At 49.0% G+C, this 15,368-nt stretch overlaps 2 protein-coding genes across 4 annotated transcripts; both read right to left on the bottom strand.

Moving 5' to 3' along the window:
* Positions 1–3,692: 3,692 nt before the first annotated feature.
* On the bottom strand, positions 3,693–10,295 carry LOC123624466 (cytochrome c oxidase subunit 6B1). 3 transcript variants are annotated; one of them, XM_045532315.1, is made up of 4 exons: positions 10,201–10,295; positions 8,439–8,555; positions 6,553–6,653; positions 3,693–3,873 (listed from the first exon to the last, which is right to left on the bottom strand). In XM_045532315.1, exons 2-4 carry the CDS (start codon positions 8,542–8,544, stop codon positions 3,820–3,822), a joined length of 261 nt encoding a protein of 86 aa, XP_045388271.1. In that variant the 5' UTR covers positions 8,545–8,555; positions 10,201–10,295; the 3' UTR covers positions 3,693–3,819. The 3 variants fall into 3 exon arrangements, with proteins under 3 accessions (XP_045388271.1, XP_045388269.1, XP_045388270.1); XM_045532313.1 differs by having other exon boundaries at positions 10,180–10,287; XM_045532314.1 differs by having other exon boundaries at positions 8,439–8,598; positions 10,180–10,278.
* Positions 10,296–13,019: 2,724 nt separating this feature from the next.
* On the bottom strand, positions 13,020–15,368 carry ETV2 (ETS variant transcription factor 2). The gene is given in 6 exon segments (XM_045532316.1): positions 13,020–13,239; positions 13,448–13,560; positions 14,057–14,533; positions 14,781–14,851; positions 15,094–15,191; positions 15,194–15,368. Coding segments are annotated over 6 exon segments (1,119 nt in total). The 5' UTR covers positions 15,353–15,368; the 3' UTR covers positions 13,020–13,038.

Genomic DNA, 15,368 nt, shown 5'->3' on the forward strand with positions numbered 1-15,368 from the left:
ACCGCGCCCGGCCGAGACCCCCATCTCTACTAAAAGTAGAAAAAATTAGCTGGGCATGGTGGCACAAACCTGTAGTCCCAGCTACTTGGGAAGCTGAGGCAGGAGGATCGCTTGAGCCCAGGAGTTGGATGTTGCAGTGAGCTATTATGACGCCACTGCACTCTAGCCCGGGCAACAGAGTGAGACTCTGAATGAATGAATGAATGTGATTAACATTGTTTCCCGTGCATGTATTTCCTAATTTACATATCCATTTTTGTGTTAAATACCTCAGGCTATTCTTGCTTTTCTCACTCAACACTACAATTTTAAGATCCACCCATGCTGCTCTAGGTACATTGAATTCATGGTTTCAGACAGCTGCTTAGGACACCCCTGCAGAACATTTCTTCATAGTTTACTGTCTCTTCCAAAGGAGGACGCTCAGGCTACTTCCAACCCTCCCCACCTCCACTACCACTGTAAATAATGCTGCAGTGAGCCCTGAATGTCTGGTGCCTTAGAGACCTGTATGTCTCTCTCTCAGCAGAATTGCTAGGTCATGGATAGGTATGTGCTAGGTTGTTTTCCTGGGGTGAGATGATATCTTGTAGTTTTGATTTGCATTTCTCTGATGACTAATGATGTTGAGCCTTTTTTCACAGACCTGTTGGCCATTCGTGTGTCTTCTTTTGAGAAATGTCTATTCAGATCCTTTGCCCATTTTTTAATTGGCTCATTTGATTTTTTCTTGTTATCTCTTCACTTTGTTGTTTCTGTTGCATTGTAGAAGCTCTTTAGCTTGATGTGATTTCATTTGTCCAATTTTCCTTTGGTTGCCTGTGCTTTGGGGATATTACTCAAGAAGTCTTTGCCCAGACCAATGTCCTGAAGCATTTCCCCAATGTTTTCTTTTAGCAGTTTCATGTCTTAGATTTAAGTCTTTAATCCATTTTGATTTGATTTTTGTATATGGCAAGAGATAAACATCTAGTTTCATTCTTCTAATATGGATATCCAGTTTTCCCGGCACCATTTATTGAAGAGACTGTCTTTTCCCTACTGTATGTTCTCGGCACCTTTGTCAAAGATAAGTTCACTATAGACATGTAGATTTACTTCCGGGTTCTCTACTCTGTTCCACTGGTCTATGTGTCTGTTTCTATGTCAGTACCATGCAGTTTTGGTCACTTGTCAAATAGGGGTCATACTAATACATTGCTCATCAGATTGTCGGAGGGCCTGAGCTAATGCAGGTAAGGTGCTCAGCATGGCAGTTGTACAGCCTGCAGCTATACCCTAAGGAGGAATGGCGTGGGAAGTCCTGTGCTCAACTGAAACGAGGGAGACATGAGAAACAGTCTTGTGCAGTCTCCTGCAAGAGGGAAGCGGAAACAAGACTGTTCATCCCCCTTTGTATCAGGAGGAATCACAGGACACTCTGTCAAGGTTTGGGTCAGACCACAGTTAAGTCTTTTCTATGTGGCTTTCATGGATACGTGCAAGGTTGTTAGGGTGCCGTGGCAGAACTGCTTGCCACAGTATCACCCCATAGGTCGTTTGCCAATGGCAAACAGGGAAAACAACTTTCTGGAGGAGATAGCTATTGGCCACCAACTTTCCCAGGATTAGACTTGGCTGCCCCTAACAGAAGCAACCTGGCATCAGCAATATGGACACACACTAGAAGGATTCTTGCAAAAACTAGTTAACCTGCATCTAATCAAGCTTTAGAACTAACTTCCAGTTTATAAGAACTACAGAGGATGGTGGAGGAAGCTAAATGACACCAGGAGGAAACGAAAGGGCAAATCCAGACTGGGATACATTCTGTAAGACAGCTCATCTGGCCTCTTAAATTCCATGGGAAGTTATATATATGTTAAGAAATCCCTGCCCTCATGGAAATTACATTCCAGTAGACGGCAATGATCGAGGATAAGTAAAAAGTTAGTGGTGGCCAGGCGTGGTGGCTCACGCCTGTAATCCTAGCACTCTGGGAGGCCGAGGCAGGCGGATTGTTTGAGCTCAGGAGTTCGACACCAGCCTGAGCAAGAGACCCCATCTCTACTAAAAATAGAAAGAAATTATATGGACAGCTAAAATATATATATAGAAAAATTAGTCGGGCATGGTGGTGCATGCCTGTAGTCCCAGCTACTCGGGAGGCTGAGGCAGGAAGATGGCTTGAGTCCAGAAGTTTGAGGTTGCTGTGAGCTAGGCTGACGCCACGGCACTCTAGCCTGGGCAAGAGTGAGACTCTGTCTCAAAATAAAAAAAAAAAAAAGAATTAAAATTAGTGGTAATGGTGGGCGGGGATAGTCGAAGTCGTAGGTCATGTGGTCCGGGAGGCCTTGCTGAGTTACAGTTGAGTGAAGGCCTGAGCCTGGTAAGGGACTGAGCGTGTGGAAAGCTGGTGGGAAAACCTTCAGACCAGGCAAACAGCAAGTGCAAAGGACTTGAGGTTGGAGGCAGCCGGGTGTGTTGGAAAGTCTCATCTGCTCACATAGTTCCTGCGATGATGAAGAGGCCAGTGAGCAAACAGAAGTGGTCGATCAGAGAGGAAATTGGGGAGCCACAGCAAATCTTTATCAAATCAAATAAAAATATCTATAAATACTTCCAGATGTATGGACTATCTCTGGAGGAACATGCAGGAAACTGCTACTGGTGGCAGCTTCCAGGCAGCTGGAGTCAGGGGAGTCCTACACCTTGACTTTTCATTGGACATCCTACTTTTTCATTTGAAATTTTCACTGTGTTGCAACGCATGCCATAAGCTTCTACAGTCCCTCACGGTCCCCATGCATGCACGAGTCCCCTGTTTGCAGGCCCTCCTCCTTACGGACAGCTGTTTCAGAAGATCCCTCCCTAAGGCCGTCTTCCTCAACAAAGTAATCATCTCTGCTCACCAGTCTGTCACACAACCATCTGAGAAGTCTTGAGAACACACCAATTCAGCCACAAGATGGTGCTTCAGCTGGTCGTGCTCTCAGTCCCCTGCTGACAAGTTTGGTGGGTGATATTCTAGACTGTTATTGTGTGGCAATTCCTTTGGGGAATTGCAAAGGAAATTGTAATTTCCTTTGTCGTGAAAGAACAGTTCTTAATCTAGCATTCTTCAAGTGACTTCCAACCATCATCACGATTGACATGAAGTTTGTAATTTCTCCCAGAACACAGGGAGAAATTACACATTGTGCAGGAGATTGCTTTTTAGGCATTAAGAATTTATTGTTAATTTCTTAGGTGTAATAATGGTAGTGCAATTATGTATGAAAAGATCTGTATCTGTAAGAGACAAAATATAATCTCTAGGATTTGCTTTAAAATTATCTGTGGGGGAGAGTGGTAGTTAGAAATGAAACGGATTAGTCCTTTGTTGATAACTGTTGAAGCTAGGTGGTGGGTACACAGGAGTTGTTAATTATGCTATTTTCATATGGTTCAAAAATTACACGTAAGTGAAAAAAACATACAGATGATAAGGGCAAGAAAACAGATCAATTTTGGCACAGAGACTTGAGGCTATTTCATATAATCACCCACTCTACTGACCGGCACAGAGGAGGTGGTCAAAGTTCAATAAAATTAAATTAAATAAGCAAAACCAAAACAGAAAAGATAATCACTCTGAGCCCCATTTTTGGTTAGGGTACTGATTCCACCCCTAGCTACTTGCCCAACCATCCCGCTCTTACACACACATTGTCTTACACTGTTCCAACGAGTTTTTATTAGTAGTTAAGTCATGATTCAGGGTCCCCGAGGTGGGGGGAATCACCATGTACCCAAGTCTCCCTTTGCTACCCTGGGAGAAAGACAGAGGTGGGGTGCAGTTCAGATCTTCCCAGGAAACGTGCCTTCTGCCCGGCGGTCATCCCAAGCTGAGACCTGTGGAAAGACAGACAGTGTTACTCCCCTCTCTGTGGGGTGACCGGATGCATTTCTCTTTCTCGCTTTGCCAACCTGTCCAGTCAACAAATAACCACAGGTACCTGCCATGTGTCAAGCACTATTCCAGGAGCCAGGAAATCAGCAGTGACTCAGAAAGACAAAAATCACTGCCTTGAATGAGCTGACACACTGGGGAGGACAGTACTGGGCAGAAAAATCCCAGGCTCACTGCAGACAGCTTCAAGAGTGCAGCTGTGCCCTGCCTCAGGAACCCCAGAGTCAACACTACGCCATCTGTCAGAACAGGAGAAAGATGGACTTCTAAGCAGCTGTGAAACAATGAGACTGATCTATATACAGCCAAGTGCAAAAAGGTGGCAAAGGATACAAGTCTCGATGGCACTGTTGATCGCACATGTATGCACAGTATAAGAAATGAAGGGATGCTGGGCGTGGTGGCTCACGCCTGTAATCCTAGCACTTTGAGAGGCCAAAGTGGGAAGACTGCTGGAGGCAAGGAGTTTGAGACCAGCCTGAGCAAGAGTGTGACCTCATCTCTAAAAAAAACTAAAAAAATTATCCAGGCATGGTGGCACATGCCTCTAGTCCTAGTTACTTGGAGGCTGAGGCAGGAGAATTGCTTCAACCCAGGAGTTTGAGGTTGCAATGAGTTATGATGACATCACTGCTCTCTAGCCTGGGTGACAGGGCAAGACCCTCTCTCAAAAAAAAAAAAAAAAAAAAAGGTGGGAGGGGAAGGCTCCGTATGAAATATTTTTATACACACACATACTCAACATTTACGTGCCATATGTTAGAAGCAGTACATAACAGCATGGGCAATGGAGACTGAGTCTGAACCCCCAACCACAGCACTTCCTAGCTGTGTGACCTCAGGCAAGTTACTCAAACTTTCTCGGCCTCAGTTTACAATTCTGTAAAATGAGGACACTGACAATAATACCTACTTCACATGGCTGTTTTAGCATATCTGACCTTATGTGATAGTAAGTGCCACCCACGTATATGCCCATTTTATTTACATACACACACCCCCACACCATAAATACTTTGTACTGTTTAAAAAAAATACAAATTGAGTCATACTATATAAATGTCCTACAACTTGCTTTTTCCCAAATGTCTTTAAGAGTTCTTTCTGTATTCTGTCACATAGATCAACACATTCTCCATAAAGGTTTATCATAATTTTCTTAACTTGGGTTGTTTCTGAGTGTTCCCCACTACAAACAGCTCTGCAGTGGGCATCCTTGTGCGTGAAGAGTTTTGTAGAATGCCTTGATGTGGAACTGCCAGGTCAAAGGAACATAATTTTTCTCATTTTGAAAAAGCCTGCTAAATTTGACCTCAAAAGTGACTGGACCAATTTTTATAGGCAGTGGCTCATGCCTGTAATCCCAGCACTTTGGGAGGCCAAGGCAGGAAGATTGTTTGAGGTCAGGAGTTTGACAACAACTTGAGCAAGAGTGAGACCCCATCTCTACAAAAAATAGAAAAATTAGCCAGGCAAGGTGGCATGTGCCTGTAGTCCCAGCTACTCGAGAGGCTGAGGCAGGAGGATCTCTTGAGCCCAGGAGTTTGAGGTTACAGTGAGCTATGATCACACCACTGCACTCTGGCTGGGGGTGACAGAGGGAGAGACTGTCTCAAAAAAAAAAAAAGGCTCCAAGAAACACTCAATTAAAGCAAGTCACAGAACAGAATACACAGTATAAACCATTCTTACACTGAAAGTTCCACACGCTTGTGTATGATAAATTTATACAGAGAAAAATGTAATCAGTGAACACCAATTATCTCAGGGGAGGGGACTGGGGAGCACAGAGGGCTTCCACTTTCTATTTTACTGTACAGTTCACGTTTGTTTAGTTTTTGTAAATGAGCACTATTACTTTCACAACAGTATCATACTTTGATTAAGACACATGGTTTTTCATTCTAGTATCTCTGAAATTAGCATGTTTATTCCATTGTCAACAATTTTTTAAAATATTCAAAGATCTCTCAATATGTCTTACTGATTTGATGAAATAGGGTAACGCTAAACATAAATACTTTATTAAAAAAAGAATGCATAGCCAAGAATATTAAATACTGACAAATGGTCTGATCCCAACAGGGCTAAAAGGACTACCTTACTGTGCTCTTGTTATTTAAAGGTGCCTACTGAAGTAGATAGGGGTGAAATGATATGTCTGGGATTTGCTTTAGAATACTTTAGCAAAGGAAAGAAGAAAAAGAAAAGGAACACATGAAGAAAATGTGGAAAAATCTTAATAACTATTCAATGTGGGTGATGGATGTATTTGGGGTCGCTGAATTATTCTCTACTTTTATGTATACCTGAAAATGTTCAGAATAAAAAGGGACAGGATTGCACAAGATCGTGAGCTCCACAGGGACAGGGACGAGGCACTGAGTATATATTTGTAGAGTCCATGAGATGACCCTGGTCACCCGGGCTGAGAGCCCTGCCTGGCTGAGAGGTACCGGTGGAAGGAGGACGAAAGGCAATTCTAGGAAGGAGAAAAGGCCTGAATCCATGGACAATGTGATGCCTTGTTCTCCCTCTGCCCCTCAGAGATGAGCTCCCACCACGTGCCCCTCTGCTAAGACCCCACCCCAACACCCCAAGGGCCCCAGTGGTGCACATACCCAGGATACAGGGCAGAGGGACTTGTACACACGCTGGTACCATTCACACACAGAGACATCACCCCCTTTAGCGGTCATCGCCTTCTCGCAGCGGTGAAAGTCTGTAAATAAAGGGGTTCACGGTCAGCCCAGACCAATGGCTGGAACACATTTTTGATCAAAACTCAGTGAGAAACACTTTTGACTTCATGTTCAGTTACATATACTCATATATTAATATGTACACACACAGGAAACCAAAGTTCACAAGTGTCCTAACAAGGGCTAACACACCTCACTAAATGGATTCTGCAACCCCCTAGAAAACTGCTGTGCAATTGGAAAATTCTGGCATCAGGACTGGTGGGAAAACACAAGGGGCACATGTGGGGGTCACAGAAATTCAGAACCGGGGGAAGGGAGGATGGTCTCGATGCTAAGATGCTGAGTCCTAAAGAGGACGGCAGGAAGGGGATAATCTGGTTTTTAAAAGTACACAGTGAATGCCAGGAGCGGTGGCTCACGCCTGTAACCCTAGCACTCTGGGAGGTTGATGTGGGAGGATCACTTGAGCTCAGGAGTTCGAGACCAGCCTGAGCAAGAGCGAGACCCAGTCTCTACTAAAAATAGCAAAATTAGCCGGGTGTGGTGGAGGGCCTATAGTGGCAGCTACTTGGGAGGCTGAGGCAGGAGGATTGCTTGAGCCCAAGCATTTGAGGTTGCGGTGAGCTACAATGACATCACTGCACTCTAGCCCCAAGGGCCAGAGTAAGACCCTGTCTCAGAAAAAAAAAAAAAGAAAGTACACCATTAAAAAAAAATTGCTTCAGGTATTCCACTCCTGGGCACATTCCTTAGAATGCCAAAAGCATGCACATGGACATAAAATTACATTTATAAGAATATTTATAGCAGCACCATTCTTAAGAATCCCAAAATGGGAATTGCACTGAGTGTCCATGAATAAATTGTGGAAACCTGCACAACAATGAAAATGAGCAAACTATCCGCCACAGCATAGATGAATCTGAAAAAATGTTGAAGAAATCCAAATACAAAAGAATACACACAGTATTTATGAAGTTCACACAAAGAGGCAAACCTAAACTCGGTGAGGCAAAAATGTGATCACCCTAAGTCGGTGGGGTCACATCTCTAGTGGAGACAGCAGGGTGTTGTGTTCAAGACAGGGCACGAAGCAGGCAGGAGAGATCAGAGTGCTGGCAAGATCTATTTTTCTTTTCTTTTTTTTTTTTTTGAGACAGAGTCTCACTTTGTTGCCCAGGCTAGAGTGTTGTGGCGTCAGCCTAGCTCACAGCAACCTCAAACTCCTGGGCTTAAGCGATCCTACTGCCTCAGCCTCCCGAGTAGCTGGGACTACAGGCATGCGCCACCATGCCCGGCTAATTTTTTTCTCTATATATTTTTAGTTGTCCAGATAATTTTTATTTCTATTTTTAGTAGAGATGGGGTCTTGCTCAGGCTGGTCTTGAACTCCTGACCTTGAGCGATCCACCCGCCTCGGCCTCCCAGAGGGCTAGGATTACAGGCGTGAGCCACCTCGCCCGGCCAAGATCTATTTTTCTGTATGAGTTACAGGTTGCATGCAGGGTTCACTTTAGAATTACTTATTGAGCTGTATATGTTTTATGTACTTCCTTTATGTCTGTTACGTTGCACACATACATCTTTTTAAAAAAAATCATTGTAGGAACCAAAGTTTGTGACCCTGGCCTAGACCTGAACACAGGTGGTGATGAGGGGCATGGGCCCTCCAGAGGTGGGATGTCCAGACTAAAAGGGAGGAGACTGGGATGGATGGGTCCCCTAGGAGGAGGCAAAGGTGAGTGTCTTGAGGTGTGGGGGCGGGGAGGGTGTGCATTCCCCCATCACCATGTGCTGCTTACCTAGGTAGTTCTGCCAGCAGTTCCTGGTCTGGTTCTGGTTGGGGAAACGGCTGTCAAAAGGGGCAGTCTTGTAGTTCTTGATTTTGGTCTTGATGTCTTCTGCCATGGTGCTGACTCCTGAAGGCAAAAGGAGTGGGTGTTGACAGGGGTTCCAGGGAGCCTGAGAATGGGGATGTCAGATCAGCCCAGGCGCAAGGAGGGAAGCCCAGACACAGCAGAAAGTGCGGGGTGTGAACAAACTACCATGTCCTCCCTCTTAACATACATGCAGAGATGAGGGGCAGGGCCAACCCATACACCTGAGTGTGAGCATCACAGCAGGGTTGGGGGCAACCTCTTTAGTTGCCTGGCTCCAAAATAATACCAGCCACACTCACTGAGTGCTTACTACATGCCAAGGTGCTGTGCTACATACACACTTCACTCCTACAGCCACTCTAAAACTATTACTATCCCCATTGCACAGACAAGGAAGGGACAGGGTGTCTAAGTGACTTCCCAAGGTCATCCAGCATACAAATGGTGGGCTGCCTCGATCACTGGCATAACCTACATTGCAAAGGTTCTAAATCTTTTTGGTGCTACAAACTCCTCAAGGGTCTGAAGAATCCCATAAACCTCTTTGTAAGAATATGTTTCAATGCATTAAAAAACTGCCAATGATCACAAAGAAAATTAGTTATATCTAGCTGAGGGTTTATTAAGTAACACAATTTTGAAGTAATCATGAGTGATATGGTACTTTCTGACATTTGCAACTATAATATGATGCAAGAATATGTGTGATTTTGATTGCTAACAAAGTTACAGTTGTTAATGCTACTGAGATGGTTGAATCAATTTCTAACTGCACGAAATGCTACCTTTCAATTAGAGGTTTGTAAAAATATGGATTTAATTCCTCCACCCCCGTTCAAGTATTAATACTGTCACTCCTTGAATTCTATCAGCTCTGCAGACCCAGGGTTAAAACCCCCTAATAAAATGTCTCTGAAAAGGTGACACAGTTTTCGTCAAGGAATCTGGGAGAAAGTGCCTGTATTCGGGAGAATCCAAGGAGTCGTGGGGTTATACAGACGTGCACAGGGCAATGTCAAATTCAAGAGGTCCGAGGTAATGGTGGAGGTCTGGAGCACTGGAATAATCTGGGGGGGGGGTGGCAGGGAGAAGTGGGGAGGGGAAATGTAAAGCACCAGTTGCTGGGACACAGATGCAGTCCGAAGAGTAGTTATGGGCGAGATTTTGATCCCACATTTGAGGGTAAGGGTGGATCGGAGATGACACTGCGGCCCCTCCACCGTCCAAGAAAGAGGGAGGATGCACCAGGCACCAGGGAGCTAGGCTGCGGCCCAGGCAAGCCGCGGGAGGCCATGCCTGTGGACTGGTGACTAAGAACACTGTCCCCCAAACTACTGGGTCCATATTCTGGTCGCGGTGTTGCCTCGGTTAAGTCGCTTAGTATCTCCGAGCCTCAGTTTCCTCACTGTCAAAAGGGGATAACCACACGCCCTACCTCACAGGGCTGGTGGGAGGGTTAAATGAGTACAATACACTTACAAGTTGTGTGGCATTAAGGAAGAACTATATAGTCGTCAGCTATTCCTACTACCAGAACAACAGGGGCCCAGGGCCCAGGGCGGCCGGACACCGCCGGCCGGAAGCCTCACCCCGTTCTCGGGGACGACAGGGTTCCACAGCCCGCTAGGGTAAGGTCCCAGGTTCCAGATCCCTCCACACTCACCTACAGACACCCCCGACGCACCTCGTAGCTCAATGTGACCCTCGGCAAAGACGCCAGCGTCGGGCAGGAAGCGGAATTCAGGCCGGCCGGAAGCGGGGAGAGGCGGGGAATAGGGAGGCTTCCGCGGGGCTAGAGCGCCCACGGGGAGGAGGGCACCGAAGCTATCCAGGGCACGCCCATCAACAGGACTCCGACCTGCTATTGGGCCGAATGCTTGTTCATCATCACTCCCGGCCCAATCGTGTGCAGGCGCGGCACTTCAAATGGCTCTGAGCTGGGGCTCAAGACGCCTGTGGTGACAGCTTCTCGTCTCCTCCGTATCTTTACCCGAGGAAAGAGTTATAGATCCTGGGACTGGCTGAAGGATGGGCGTGGGGAAAATGTCCCAGCGAAAGTACTTTTATTCATGCAAGAAATATTTATTGAGCTTTTATTCTGTGTCAGGCACTTCTACAAGGGCTGAGAATACATCGCTGCACAAAACACAAAAATCGCCACTCTTATAATCATTACGGGGTCAATTGTTAGGGGATTGAAAACAAACCAATCTCGTCCCGGGTGTCACTCGTCACGATATGAGGAATACTCAGACTCCACCTCCCTGCTCATTACCATCTTTCCTCAAAGCCCGGAAGGCACAAAATAACAAAGTTTTGAGTGGCTGAGTACTCAAAAACCAAAGTCTCGCATCACAGGGACGTGGAGTTAGGAGTTCAAGCTTAGGTCTGTGAAGGATCTGGTAGAAATTGTTCCATCTGGGAAAATGACAACGCTATCTTTCTGGTCACAAAATTGTCCTTGACTCCTACCTTTCTCTCACACATCATAGCTGATCTATTAAGAAATTCTGTTGGTTCTGCTTTAAAAATATATCCAGAATCTTCCTCTGCCACATCTGCATCAAGCCACCATGGCTTTCAGCCTGGACTGTTGCAGTCCTCCATTCCCAGGCCTTCCAGCTTCCCAGGTGCCCTCTGTGCCCACTCAGCCAGAAGGACACTTGTAAACACCCCAGTCAGATCACAGCACATCCCTTCCTCGGCCCAGAACTCTTTCCTGGCTTCTGGTCTGACTCTTATATTCTATTTTTATCTTTTTCTTTCTTTTGCTGTATTCTATTGGTTAGAAATGATGCTTCTAGTCTAAAGCCAAGGTCCTTACAAATGACTTACACAATTTGGCCCCCTTTATACCTTCATCTCTGATCCCTCTCTTCACTCCCACTGCTCTAGCCACACTGACTCCCTAGCAGTTCCTTAAACACGGAGGCTGGCTCCCACTAAAGAGCTTTGTGCTTGCTGTTCCCTTAGCTGGGAATGCTCTTCCTGTGCATAGCTCCCTCTCTCACTTCCTTCAGGTCTTTGCTCAGATGTCACCTTCTGGGTGAGTCCTTCTCAACCAAATATTTAAAATTCACATCTTGTCAGACTCTATTCCCCTACCCCTACTTTATTTCTCCATAGCACTTACTTCTCACATACTATATCCATTCTTTTAAATTATGTTTACCTCTTTTTGTCTCCCTCCATAGACAAGAAGCATCATAAAGGAATAATTGTCTGTTTCATTCACCATTGAATCTAAAACAGTGCCTGGCACATAGGAGGTGCTCTGTAAATATTTGTTGAATGAATGAATTTCTTATGTAAATGAAGAGTGCCATCTGGGGACTAGGAGAGGGAGCTGTGAGAGAGAACTGCTTTTCTCCCTTTTCTTAGTCTGGCCTCCAAAGCCTCCCACATACTGTCTTGGGTGGGATGTCCAGGTCTAACAGGGTCAGGAGCTTCTTCTTACAGATTCTGTGTCCATCAACATTGTAACTATTTATGGAATTACCTGTTTACATGCCTACATTCTTCCCCTTCGATGAGATCTTCCTAAAATCCAAATCCCTTCCCAGCTTAAACCCCTCGATGGCTCCCTAGTGCTCTGGGGACAAAGTCTAGGTTCCTCACCATGACCCACAGATCCTTTGTGAACTGGCCCATGTTCCCACCCTGGCCACAGCGGTATGTTTGAACAGTGCTGTGTGATCTTCCACCTTCAGCCTTTGCTCTTGCTGTTCCTTCTGCCTGAAACATTCTTCGCCTGCCTAACTTCTTAAATCAGTTGCCTCCTTCTCCAGGAAGTTTCTGTGTCCAGCTTGGAGTGAGGAAACCGAGTAGGTGGTGTTGAGGGGCAAGGACTAGGTTTAATTCCTTGACCATCCATCCCTAGCACTGGGAGGGCACACAGTAATATCTTTCCGGAGTCCAAGTCTTCTCTTCAAGGGGGACACAGCAGATAAACTTTCGTGATTGGGTCTGATTCCTTTAAAAGTCCTGATACAGGGCGGGCGCACCGTAGACCCTATGGGCACTGGGTTAGATTTCTTTGTATGTCTCATCACAGGGGGGGCACATAGTAGGCTCCTTAGGGGTCTGGTCATTGCCCAGCACTGGAGGTGGGTAGCTCGTTACCCCCAAACTAACCACCGAGTTGAGAGGTCCGCAAAGACTATACGGAGGAAGCAAAGCCAGAGTAGTGAGGCCTAGGCACCTAAGGGGCCGGGACCGGGAAACTGGCAGAGGGGGGGCGGGGCTTAGGGATCTCAGAGCTCCAGAGAGGAGGGTCCTGTGGCCCTCACTCCTCCCTCACACCTGTGGTCCTTGGGGAGGAGAGGACTAAAATACTGCTAGTTTTCTAGGGACCAAGGGGCGAAGACCCAGGCTCCTGGATTATGTGCGAGGAAAGAGATGAGGGCCCAGACGCCCAACTCCTAAATGTGGGGGTGCACACTTAGGCTCCCCACAGAGGTCTGGTCAGTGTCCGTGGGAAGGATGCAGACAAGCACGCGCGACGAGGTTTATCCGGATATTTTTATTGTGTCGCTGCTCCCTGTCCGCCTCCCCCGCAGTCCGCGTGGGCTAGACCGGGCACTCGGCCCCCGAAGCGGTACGTGTACTTGCGCCCACCGCTCTTGCGCACGATGTCGCGGCGGTAGTAGTAGCGCAAGCCTCGGCTCAGCTTCTCGTAATTCATGCCCGGCTTCCTCTTGCGCTCGCCCCACAGCCGAGCCACCTGGGGCAGAGGGGGGAGGGGCGGGGCTTAGCCATGGTGGGCGGGACCCGGGCGTGGTGCCGGCGTTAAGCCGGAGAAAGGCTGGGCGGGGCCTTGAGAATAGGGGCTGGGCTGGGGCGGGGCCAAGAATTAGGCACGGTGAATGGCAGGACTAGGTTGAGCCAGAGGAGACCGGGCGGGGCTTGGCGGGGCAAGGGAGCTGACCCACCTCTTTGGGGTCGCACAGCTGGAACTCGCGGCTGTTGCCTGTCCAGCGGATGCAGTTGCTACGCTCCCCGTCGTGGAGCAGCTCCAGGAGGAACTGCCACAGCTGAATGGGACCTGCAGGGTGGAGGCAGGTGAATCCCCAGTCTTCTCGGCCCCAGATCAATGACCAGGCTCTGTCACCTCGAAGGCCCAAGGGTCCAGGTCCTCCCAACTCGGGACCCATGAGTCCAGATCCCCTCCTCCTCGGGGACCCGTACAGGGGACCAAAGAGTCAGCCTCGGGGACTCAGGGCTCAGATCCCCCACCTTGGAGATTTAGGAATTTAGCCTCCCCACCTCGGTGACTCGATGAGGGTCTAGACCCTCATCTCTTTCTTCCCACATAATCCAGGAGCCTGGGTCCTTGTCCCCTTGGTCCCTCGAAGACTATTAGTGTCTATTCCTCTCCTTCCCAAGGACTCAGGCGTGAGGGCCACAGTCCCCTCCTCTCTGGAACGCTTAGATCCCTAAGCCTCTTCCCTCACTGCCAGTTTCCCGGGTCCCGCCCCCTTAGGTGCCTAGGCGTCAGGACTGCGGCCTTGCTCCCTCCACAGACTTCGCTGACCTCTCACCTCGCTGGTTAGTTTTGGGGTAAGGAGCCAAAGCGGCACGGTCCGACTGCTGGCTCGGTTCGGAGGAACTGGTGAGAGCTGCACCCTGGTACGCCTTCTCAGAGGTGCAATCCGTACGCAGCCCCGGGTTCCAGGAGGCGGTGCAGTCCGGGCCCGCAGGCCCGCCCCACGAAATGGTGTAGTCCGCGCGCGGTTCTCCGCCCCGGCCATTGCCCCAGTAGGTGGCGCCGTCGGGGCCGACCGAACAGTCCCAGCGGGTGGCGCTCCTGGCCGCCTGGGCGCGCGTCCACGAGGTGGCCCCTCCCAGCGAGGTGGCACAGTTCTGGCCCGCCGTCCCTCCAGAACCGGCGAGCGGGGCGGGGCCCGGGCAGGGAGGGGCGGGGTCCAGGGTCTGGCAGACGCGGCTCCAAGGGTCCGAGGCGGCGCACGCCAGGTTTGTCCAGTCCCCGGAGCACGGAAGAGCCTGAGGGGCGGGCTCTGTGAGGAGGAACGGACCCAAGTGAGGGGACCCCAGGTTCCCCAGCCCCTCGGGAGTTCCAGGGGTCTTAGCTCTCAGCCATAGCGCTTGGGGCCCGGGGCTCCGCTATCCAGGCCATGCCACCTTGAGAAAGCAGGTGTCCCTAGTCCTAGCCCCGTTTCGCGGCAAAATTGGGGAATCTAAACCTCCAGCCCCAGTGCCTGAGGACCCCAGTCCACGCTTCCTACCGCCTCCCAACACACTCACCCGCCCCCCATGGAGCTTCTGGGTGCAGTAAGGCGGAGTCCCAGTCCAGCTGCGGGAACCCTGCGCGAGAGAGGAGTGCGAGCGATGACCTAGAGGCCGCCCTCAGTCACCCACCCGGAGTCTATTTGTCAGGGACTGGGAGTTACTACCCCCAGCCCCTGTTCACTCCGGACCCGGGGACCCCTCCTTCAACCTCTGGAGTCCAAGCAGGCGGGCCCTCCCCGCTCAGCCCCAGAGGTCCCGGCACGCCCCACTCCTCCCTTCGACCTGGGAGCCCAGCCTCCCCTCCCACCCCAGCACCCAGGTTCCCAGCCCGCAGCAACCTTTCCAGCTAGTCTCTGCTGTTGGCATGTCCCCTTGGAGCGCTAGATCAGGGAAATAGAAGCCGAATTCAGCTCCTTCTGCGGGCAACGAATGAGGAGGTTAGGGCCGGTGGGGGCTTAGCAGAGGTCCCCACCTGGGCACCCTCCCCACACACGGTGTCTCAGCCCAGGCAGCCTACCCAGCCCTGTCAGCTTGCTCCCCCGAGGCACTTCCTGTGGTGATGCTTCGTCCCAGTTCCACAAGTCCATGGATGTGCTTTGGGAA

The sequence above is a fragment of the Lemur catta genome, chromosome 19, assembly GCF_020740605.2.
Source record: "Lemur catta isolate mLemCat1 chromosome 19, mLemCat1.pri, whole genome shotgun sequence".
Classification (NCBI taxonomy): Eukaryota; Metazoa; Chordata; class Mammalia; order Primates; family Lemuridae; genus Lemur; species Lemur catta.